Below are 9,846 nucleotides of genomic sequence, written 5' to 3'. Positions count from 1 at the left end.
CAGTATCTTGAAAGTTTAGTAGAACAGACATATAAAATTGTCTAGGTTATGTTGTTTTCTTTGAGGGCAAGATGTTTCTTAAAATTATTAATTCAACTTTTTTGCTGGAAATGAGTTTGTTCTTAATTTCTATTTCTTCTTGGGTCAGTTCTATTAAGTTGTATTTTTCTAGAAATTTAACCATTTATTTAAGTGTTCAAACTTACTGACAAAATTGTTCATAATATCTCCGTTATCTGTTTACTCTTTTCAGCTTCAGTAATTTGATGATCCTAATATTTAATGCCTCCTCTATTTTGTCTTTATTATGAATGATTTTAAATAGCCAACTTTGGCCTTATTGATCTCTGTTTTCTATTTCATCAAGTCCTGCTTGTTATTTCCTTTCATGGGCTGGGGAAAGGGGATGCTGCTATCCTTTGTCTATATTTCTGACATAGATAATTGAATTCATTTTTAATGTGCATTTTAGACTAAATGGGAAAAAAGTATACTTGTAGACATTCTTTAATTATACTGCACAAACTGTTTGTGGTATATAATTGGTTTTTTTTTCCTCAAATTTTTTTTCAGTTTTTTGATCATGAATTACTTAAAACTTTTTGTATTAATTTCTAACTTAAGGGGTTTTCAATCATGAATTTGTTTTCAAAGTGCTATTTGGTTCCACATATGATCTTTTTTTTTTTTTTTTTTTTTTTTGGAGAAGTATTGAGCACTCATCTATGCCAGGTGTTGTTCTTGGTGTTTGTATTACATCCCTGAACAAAAATTCATGCCTTTCTGGAGTTCACATTCTATTGTCAATTCTTGGAAACATCCCACATGCTTACCTGAAATGTGTATTCTTCCCTTGTTTGGTGCAGTTGTTTTAAGTATGGTCATTAAATCAAAATTCCTTTTCTTATTACTTGAATTATGTATATCCTTACTGACATTTCTTGCCTGCCTATTATATCAATTTCTAAGAGAGGTAGGTTAAAATTTTCTGGTGTGTTTGTGAATTCATCTGTTTCTTCTGTTTTTAATTACCACCATAGGAGGCATAGTCTGTTGAAAGACAAGAAAACTGATTCTCAAAATGAGAAACATATCTTATCTCACAAAGTTTGTGAAAATGGAGCCAGGATTCCAATTTAGTTGTCTCAATTATGACAATATTATGTCACTGTCATGTTTTGTTTAATATCCTCATATAGCAACAACACATCAATCGCTCCCCATATGGGGGGAATTTCCTCTATTATACTTTAACCAAATTCCTAGAGTTCTCTGCTTCCCGGACAGCAACAAATCTTAAGCCACACAACCTAAACCAGGACAGTGAGTCCTTCCTCTGTCTTTGTCATATTGCTTTTTAAAAATAGTTCTCTGGTGACTAGTCATGTCTGAATGTATCAAAATACCTGGCCAGAATATGTCTTGAGGTTAATTTTTGTTTTGCTCTTTGTCGAGGATATCCTTTCTCCTATATATGGTATTAATCTCATCTAAAAGTACTCTGAATATCCTTATTATTTCATTTCCACCTCTAGAATATATAATCTTCCATTTCTTTTAGTTCAAATAAATAATTTTTAGTGCTATATGGAATTTACTGCATTGTTGAATGAAGTATGATTTATTTGTTGAAAGAATTTATTGTTGAATTCAATTTGTATGAATATATTTATTGAAGTTGAATGAAGTATAATTTATTTCAAAAACATTAGCATTACTACATGCCAGGAACAGTGCTAGGAGGCACTGTAGATTCAGAACATAGTTAGATAGTAAGACAGAAATCCAGGACACAATGCAGTAGAAAAAGTCTTGTTATATGTGTGGACTATAGGGGTTATAGGAGCATGGGCAGTGGGGGCAGGTCACTCAGCCAAGGTGTAGTCTGTCAGGGAAGGCTTCATGAAGGAGGTGACACTTGAGCTGCATCTTGAAGTGAAATACAGTCCAGAAAAAGGAAAAAACTGTCTGGGAAGAGAAGAAACACACTTCTCCACACTAATATTAAGTGGACAGTGATTTTTAAAGAAAATTTGTTTTAATTTTTTGCCATTGTATTCCCATTTCTCACTGACACTCTACACAGGGTTTATGAATATGAGACATCTACTCCATGGCAAGGATCTCTAACTGAACACAGCATTCTTTCCACAGCACTGAGTCTACTCAACACGAGGTTCCATGATTGATAAAGTAGAAATAGTCCGTCATCCTTTATAAAGGAAAGTATATATGAGAGAAACTTGCAGACCATTTCTGATTGGATTGGGTGGAGGAAATGTGGAAAGGGTGGATCCAGAAGTGAGGCAGGGAGGCCAGGTTCTAAAATATCACTTGGGCAGTTTTAAAAGTCCCAAATCATATTGGGGGAGGTATTCAGTCCCAAACTCTGGGGGAGGGAGGAAAATATTCTGTATTTCCAAAGCTCCCCAAGTAATTTCCAATGTGCAGCAAGTTTGAGAATGACTGCCATAAGGGGTCTTTGTCAGAAAAAGTCTAATTCATTATAGATTTAAAGGGCTGGAAGAATTACCAAATTGCACTTCCTGGAGATTATTATTTTAGGGCAAAGGGAGCCTCTGAATCTGGACTCTGGTCAATAAGCGGATACCAAAAGTGAAGACCTGAGGGGTCTGGCCAGTGAGCAGGGGATTGTCACCCAGAGGCAGAGGCAGAGATGTGAACTGTGTTGATAAAACAAAGCTGAAGAGTTGCCTTCGGGCATCTTTTCTTTTTTTTTTTTTTTTTAACTAGTTTTAGTGGCCTAAAGCCAACTCTACTTAAAAATGGTTATTTCTGGCTTTCATTTCTTTCAGTGTTTTTAGAAATGGCTAAGTACAAAAGCTTTAAGGGCAATTGGCATCACAACTGAATGACCTTAATTTCGCTACATTGAACTTTTTTTCAAGATATTAAATTTGCATACAGAAAAAAGCCCAGGTACTTAAAAATCAATGAAATGATATTATGCTCAATTAAAAAGAACATGCCTGCGTAAACACAATACTTGGTAGTACTACCATTTATTTGAAAGTCATTTTGACAACATACTGCTTACTTAAAGTAATTAGAATTTGGGGTTAGAGATAATGGAGTACAGAAAACCCTGCCTTGAAAGCAGAGCCGATGTCAATACCATCCTAATCTCTTTGCAAAAAAAGGAAAATCTACCTTTTAACTACACTACAATGACTCAAAATCTTAAGAGAAAAAAGACTTCAACTTGTATGTTCACTCAGAATTTTTAAATCTCTTACGGAAGGAAAGGTTAAAGGAAAGAATTTTCAAGACCTTCCTATGCCTTAATGTCCTTTTCAACTCCAAATGTAAAACTGTATTTGCACTGATATAGTACTGTGAAATAAAGACCAATTCAAGAATGTAATGAAGTTTAAAAGCAGCTTCTCTTTTCTCTGCACAGGGAACAATTTTACTGATTTAAATTAGAAACTCCTAGTTGTGGGGAAAGGAAAAGGGAAGGCAGAAGAGAGAAACAGGTGATCCGTGACTCAAAGCTTGTCTTTAGCTGCTCTCTAATAGAGGGAGAAGATTGAAGATTTCTGGGGCCAAACAAAGATAATAAAGTGAAAAATGGAGTTTTAAAATCCACACACATCACTGAATTTATCCATTTTCTTCTAGATAAAGTAATTTTACAAAAGGAAGTTCCACTGTAAAGGATTTCTCTCGTTTTTATTTCTGAACTGAAAAGAAAGTGTTTGAAGCCCAGTCTAGTTTACAGTTTCAAAGTATTTGAATGATCATAGCCACCTGCTCAGCAAGCACCATGTAAATAAGCTTCTTTAACGTTCTGGTTAAAAAAACACCTTATCTGTTCTTTGCTCCTCGCAAGTTCCATTGAGGCAATGCCCCCAAAAGACAAAGAGGGGACTCTACAAAATTCAGTTTCCAATAGAGAGACCCTGTAGCCCATCATGTGGGTTAAATGCTGTCAAGGAGGGAACGCCCTCTAGAGGCCAGCCATCCACATAGTCTTGCAATCCACGAGAGCAGCGGCTCTCCTGTGGTCCCTGGACTAAGAGCATGATGAGCAAGCACTACTTGAGACATGGTTAGAAATGTAAACTCTTGGGACCCGTCTATTTAGTCCATTTGGGCTATCCTAGAGACAACAAAAATTTGTTTCTCACAATTCTAGAGACTGAAAGTCCAAGATCAGGGTGCCAGCCGATTCAGTGTCTGGTGAGATCCCTTTTCCTGATTCATAAATGGATCTTGTAGTTTTAACTTCACAACGTGGATGGTCCAAGGGAGCATGCTTGGGATTCTTTCATATGGCACTATCCTATTAGTGAGGGCTTTACCCTCATGACCTAATCACCTCCCAAACGTCCCATCTCTGAATACAATCACCTTGGGGTTTAGGATATCAACATATGAATTCTTGGGGGACACATTCAGACTACCCCACCACCTGAAGAGAACTGAATCAGAAGCCTCTGTGGTGGGGGGCAGTGACCTGGATTTTAACAAACCCTCCAGGTGACTCTGAGGCACACTGAATTTGAGAACCACTAAACTAGAAACACTTCACTCCCAAAGAGCTCAGAGAAGGATGGTGTCACTGTGTAAAGGAATTAATTATACAGGCATGAACTAAGCTAAACTGTCTTTCCTCCAAGCAGATAAATAAGTAGATAAACAAAGCTGATGCTTCTATCAAGCAAAAACATGAAGATATAATTTAGGAAATATAGGACCACACTACAGTTTAATTTATGAGAAAAAGCTTTCAGTAACTCTAAAATTATCCCCAAACTATGACTTTAAAGGATAATTGTGTCCCTCGATGTAAATGCTAAAGTAATGTAAATGTGTAATGGCATAAATATAGAAGAGTGTGGGTAACCCCAGTATCTACAGGGCCCCACTGAAGAGGACTAGGACTAAGCAGTTTCATACGCCACACTGTTGGAACTCTTCCCCGCCATTCAGGACTATAGCCTGCCACACACCAACTTCATGGTTATCTGACTACAGAATGACCCTGAACATATTTTAAGGGTCCAAGTAGGTAGAAATGAAAATAACAAAATAAAGCCATGTTCTAGATTTTTCATGATCTTTTTTATTGAACATACATAGTACATGTAAAACTGGCATAAAATTCATAAAAATACAATACTTCCATGTGATATCACTTTATTCCTGATACAGCCTTTCACATTCTCCTTAATATCATTGTCCTATTTTAACACGATACTTTTTCTGCGAAGCGTTTTTAAAGGCTTTTCTACGTACAGAAATACTGCCCCCACTTTGTTTTCTCATATGCCACAAGAGCTATTTTTATCACCTCCTTGCCCATCCTTACCTTCCACATACTAAAGCAAAAAAATATTTTCAAATGCTAAAAATAAGTAGAATACTGAGCTTTAATACTGTTTTGTCATGTATATGGAAACTACTACTATTCTATGTTCCCATAAAAGACCTTCTACAGCACCGGCTGCTACCAGATGGGACCAAGGCTGAGTATGCCGTGCAGCCCAAGGCCTCTGTTCTTAACTGACTGGCCTAAAATACACTCATAGCTCGCTGGTGTAGTTATGTTAATAAATACCGTTACAAAAGGGATTCTCACGGGGAGGGGAACAACCCGAATTGGCCACTTTTAACTTTTCCCACCATATGAAACAGTCAAAACGGTATTTTAATGTTTTTCCTGTACAGAATTTCCAATCATTACACGTGACCTCATCAGGAAAGGAATGATTGGAGGGTGGGGAGAAAAGACAGTGACCTTAAAAGTACAATTTTTTAAAAACCGGCAGCGCTGCGTGTAGGTGACAGCCATGTCAGCGTGAACAGTGGCACAGAGAGCGGAGCGCGCTTCCCTCCCCCCGCCCACGACGACTCTCAGCCACCTCGGCCTCAAGTGCCCTCTTCCCATTTTTCCAGATTGCTGCATCATTGCTCAAATTCTACTCCTAATCCACGACTCCCCAGCTGCTTCCCTATTTTCTGAAACTGGCAGAAGCCCAAGAAATAAAAGTCACGCAGCGAGCGAGGCGGAAGGGGCTGGCGCCTGAAGACACTGTCGGCAGCTCCCGCCGGAAGGAGGCTCCCCGGAAGTGGAAGCGCCGACTCTGGGGCGGGCTGGGGGCTGCCCACTCACCAGCCCAGGCTGTCCTTGCAAAGCTCTCTGCTCTAAGCAAGCTAGTGCTTCCCCCAGACCAGGCTTGTCCTTGGGCTCTGGTGAGAAGGCAGAAAGGGAACAGCTCTTCAGTGGCTCCCAGGAGTGGGCACCGGAAACCATCCCTGAGGACTCAGGTCTCAAGGACAGTCCACAATGAGGTTAATCTGCCTGTGGTTAATAAAAAGAACACTGTATAATTAAATGTGTAGTCCATCAGAGTCATGGTTTGCTTAGAATTTAAAATCTTAAAACTGTTTCTCAGAACTATGAGGATTCACTGCTTTGAAGAATCTCATTTCACACAAATTAACTTCTAAGAAACAAAAATTCATACTAGGAATTCAGAGCAGGTTTGGGAATCTTTTAAAATAAATAAATAAGAAGGAAAAAACGTAAGGAGGAAGGTTGAGTATATTTGTTCTTCATACTGAAATGATAGTTTTGGGGATCCAAATTATAACGTAAGGCTTAAGGCTTTGTCTTACTAAAGACAGGCAATTTAAAAAATAAAATATAAAAATTCCATTCATCTCTCATTATGGGTTTACTTTTTTGACAGAAAAATTAGTCATGTTTTATTGTATCTTAATAGTAAAAGAAAAACTACACATACTACAGTCTACTGTTCCACTGTAATATGTGTTTACTCAAATACTAGTTTGCAGATGCATCATCATATTTGGGTCTTTCAAAATAGTTGTTCTTAAAACTACAATTAAACATGAAAAAATTTTACAGTGGTTTAAAGGTACTAAAATATAAACATCTGAGTAATACCAAAAATGAGAAAAATACACAATTGCCATTAATTTTTTTTTAACCAAGAATAAGTACTTCCTAAGCAACTAAATGAGTAAATAACACTTATTTGACAAAGAATGCTGGGCGAGAAAGAGGGAGAAAGGAGAGAGAGAAGACACGCTAATGCCACAGGGTTGGTAATTACAGGAATTTGATCCTGACCACTAGATCCAAAAATCTGGATTAGTAATGGGCAGGAAATGCTTCATTAACAAGAGCAACAATAAACAAAAGAACATGAAGAAGTGAAACAGAGAACTCCACATAGCAAATACCCATGTCTGCCCCATCTACTCTTACGGAAGTTGTTGACAGGGGCCCGACATGACTGAGGAGCTTATGACAGTCACAGAGATGTCCAAATGACAAGAGGCAGAAAAGGAAGCAAGGGCCACTAAGAGTCCATACACTAAAATCAGCCCCTACAATGGTCAGAACTCATGATATTTTCTTACCTTTCTTGTTATGACCCCTCATATTTCTTACATAGGCAGCTTTGCTCACTCACTTTAGCACAAATATTTAAGTCAGGTACAAACATATACTCATTTGCATAGCAAATTTTAAGGGTGCATTGAAATAGTAACCAACTGATTAAGGTATAAGTATTCTTACAATCAGAGCAACATTCGAATTGACCAAACAAAATGTTTTCTATTTGAAAACAGTTACCTATAAAAGTTTTTGGGATTTGAATTAAAAACAAGGCATGAGTTATTAGCAAAACATTAAAACCATTACTGATGTACTTCTCTGTGGGCAGCAGTCATTCTTCTATAACTTCTAAGACTTTGTAAACACTGTTCTGGAATACAGTGGTGAAGTGTGGCTTGGAATCCTTCACCAACAGGTTACATAAGGGAGGTTTCCCAGCATTAGCAGGATCTTCCACGTCCCAAATTTCAGGCATACTGCACCCAGGCCTGGAGAAATGAAGGTACAGATTAGAAATCAAAGTACATGAAGCAAAAGCACACTTTTTAGATTCCTGCCCCCATTTCGTTTTTTCTATGTAAATTAAGTTGGTTTAAAAAAAAAATCCCATTATAGTTATTTATATTTATTTAAGCTGCCATAAATTCTCTTTAGAACAAGGTGAATGCAGCAAAGTTGACTATAAAAAGACATAAAAAAATACATGAATTCAGTTGGTGGGGTAAGAACCATTTTGCTTAAATTCTGCCTCAGCTACTTAGCAAGAATGTGGCTTTGGATAGCTCATGCAGTCTCTCCCGACATTTGTCAAAAGGGGAATACCCATTATGTGGGTGTTTCATAAGGACTTACAGAGAGAGAGAGAGAGAGAGAGACTGTATCTAGCTAGTGCTATGCCTGGCACATGGTAAGAGGTTAATATATTATACTGACTTAAAAATTCTAATTGGCAGATATGCTTAGGTCAATTTATGCAACTTCCCACTACTGTCTCCTAGAATGAGTCAATTTAAAGAAAATCCAGTGGTGTTCAGCTCACATCTTAGCTAAATGCACAATTAAATTTTAAAAGCAATATATTTTATAAAGAATAGCAGAAGTGAAATTGGTATTGTATGATATTTGTCCCAATAACTTCTGCAGATAATTGTAACATTTATTTTCAATCTAAAGCAGTGTTCTAGATATAACTGTTGGCTTTCACTAGGGTTTACAAATGTCTTTTTTTCCTTTTTTTTTTTTTGGTTTTTGTTACATTGAAGATTTTTGTGTTCTTATATTCCAAAATGTGACTCTTTTTTAAGGATGGTGATTTTTATGTCTCATATAAAGAAATCTTCCCTATCATGGATATCATGAGAATATGCATTGTGCATTCTTCTAATGAAAGTTTTAGAGTTCTGCTTTTCACAGACCTATAACTCATCTGAAATTATTTTTTCTGTATGGTGTGAAATAGAGATTTAATTTTAATTTTTTTCCATAGAGATAGCCCACAGCTCTAGGTCCATTTATTAATTATTATTTATCAAATCCATCCTTGCCCACACCACTCAGTACCTGGTACAGTGCTTTTTTTTTTTTTTTTAAAGATTTTATTTATTTATTTGACAGAGAGAAATCACAAGTAGACGGAGAGGCAGACAGAGAGAGAGGAAGGGAAGCAGGCTCCCTGCTGAGCAGAGAGCCCGATGCGGGACTCGATCCCATGACCCTGAGATCATGACCTGAGCCGAAGGCAGCGGCTTAACCCACTGAGCCACCCAGGCGCCCTGGTACAGTGCTTTTGAATCTTTATTACCGGTTTTATAATGACCAGTGGAATAACTGATTCAGGCAAGAATCAAGACTGGATGCAAGAGCTAACTGGTGAAACGCTGTTGAGAAAGAGGACAAGCACACAGCCTCTAAGGATCTCCACAGATCTCTTACTAATTCTGAAGGAGATCTGCCTCCTTAACAGATCAAGCGGTCAAACTTAAGCATCACCAATGATAGAACAAAGTGATCTCTACCTCCCCAAGTAACTTATGGACTGTGGACAACCCTTGTGGGGTAATTAATATTTTTGCCACAATTTGCTAAACTCAATCTAGTCATGCTGAAGGAATTAGACAAATCCAAACATGGAACATTCCTAGAAGACCACTGGCCTGCACTCTTTCAAAATATCAATGAAAACAAAAAAGGTGAAAGGGTGTTCAAAATTTCTTATGGGCTATTTGAGAAATTTAAAAAAAAAAAAAAGAAAAATGCAAAACACAGAAAATTACAGAGAATTGGCAATTGTTTATGTTTTGTCATGGTTGCTTCACTTTAAGAGATAAAAACATTTCTAGCATGTCCTTTTTATTCCCAAAGGCAAGCCACTCCCCTGCTCTGCACCACAAGGCAAGCACCATGGCAGGAGTACGTGTGTTGCTGTCTTCTTAATAACGTCTCTAATTTAA

General features: G+C 37.4%; 1 protein-coding gene across 4 annotated transcripts in view; it reads right to left on the bottom strand.

Annotated features, from left to right (window-relative positions):
* Positions 1 to 5,069: 5,069 nt before the first annotated feature.
* The window catches only part of DPY19L1 (dpy-19 like C-mannosyltransferase 1), a 93,936-nt gene continuing 89,159 nt past the window's right edge, over positions 5,070 to 9,846 (bottom strand). For 2 of the 4 annotated variants that reach the window (XM_032304167.1, XM_032304164.1), the window contains one exon: positions 5,070 to 7,884. In XM_032304167.1, the coding sequence (XP_032160058.1) occupies positions 7,728 to 7,884 (157 nt within the window). In that variant the 3' untranslated portion in view covers positions 5,070 to 7,727. The remainder of the gene's footprint in view (positions 7,885 to 9,846) is intronic. The other 2 variants (XM_032304165.1, XM_032304166.1) reach the window with 2 other exon arrangements.

The sequence above is a fragment of the Mustela erminea genome, chromosome 11 (genome assembly GCF_009829155.1).
Source record: "Mustela erminea isolate mMusErm1 chromosome 11, mMusErm1.Pri, whole genome shotgun sequence".
Taxonomy (NCBI): Eukaryota; Metazoa; Chordata; class Mammalia; order Carnivora; family Mustelidae; genus Mustela; species Mustela erminea.
The sequence above is the reverse complement of the archived record's forward strand: the minus strand, read 5'-3'. Positions and strand labels throughout refer to the sequence as shown.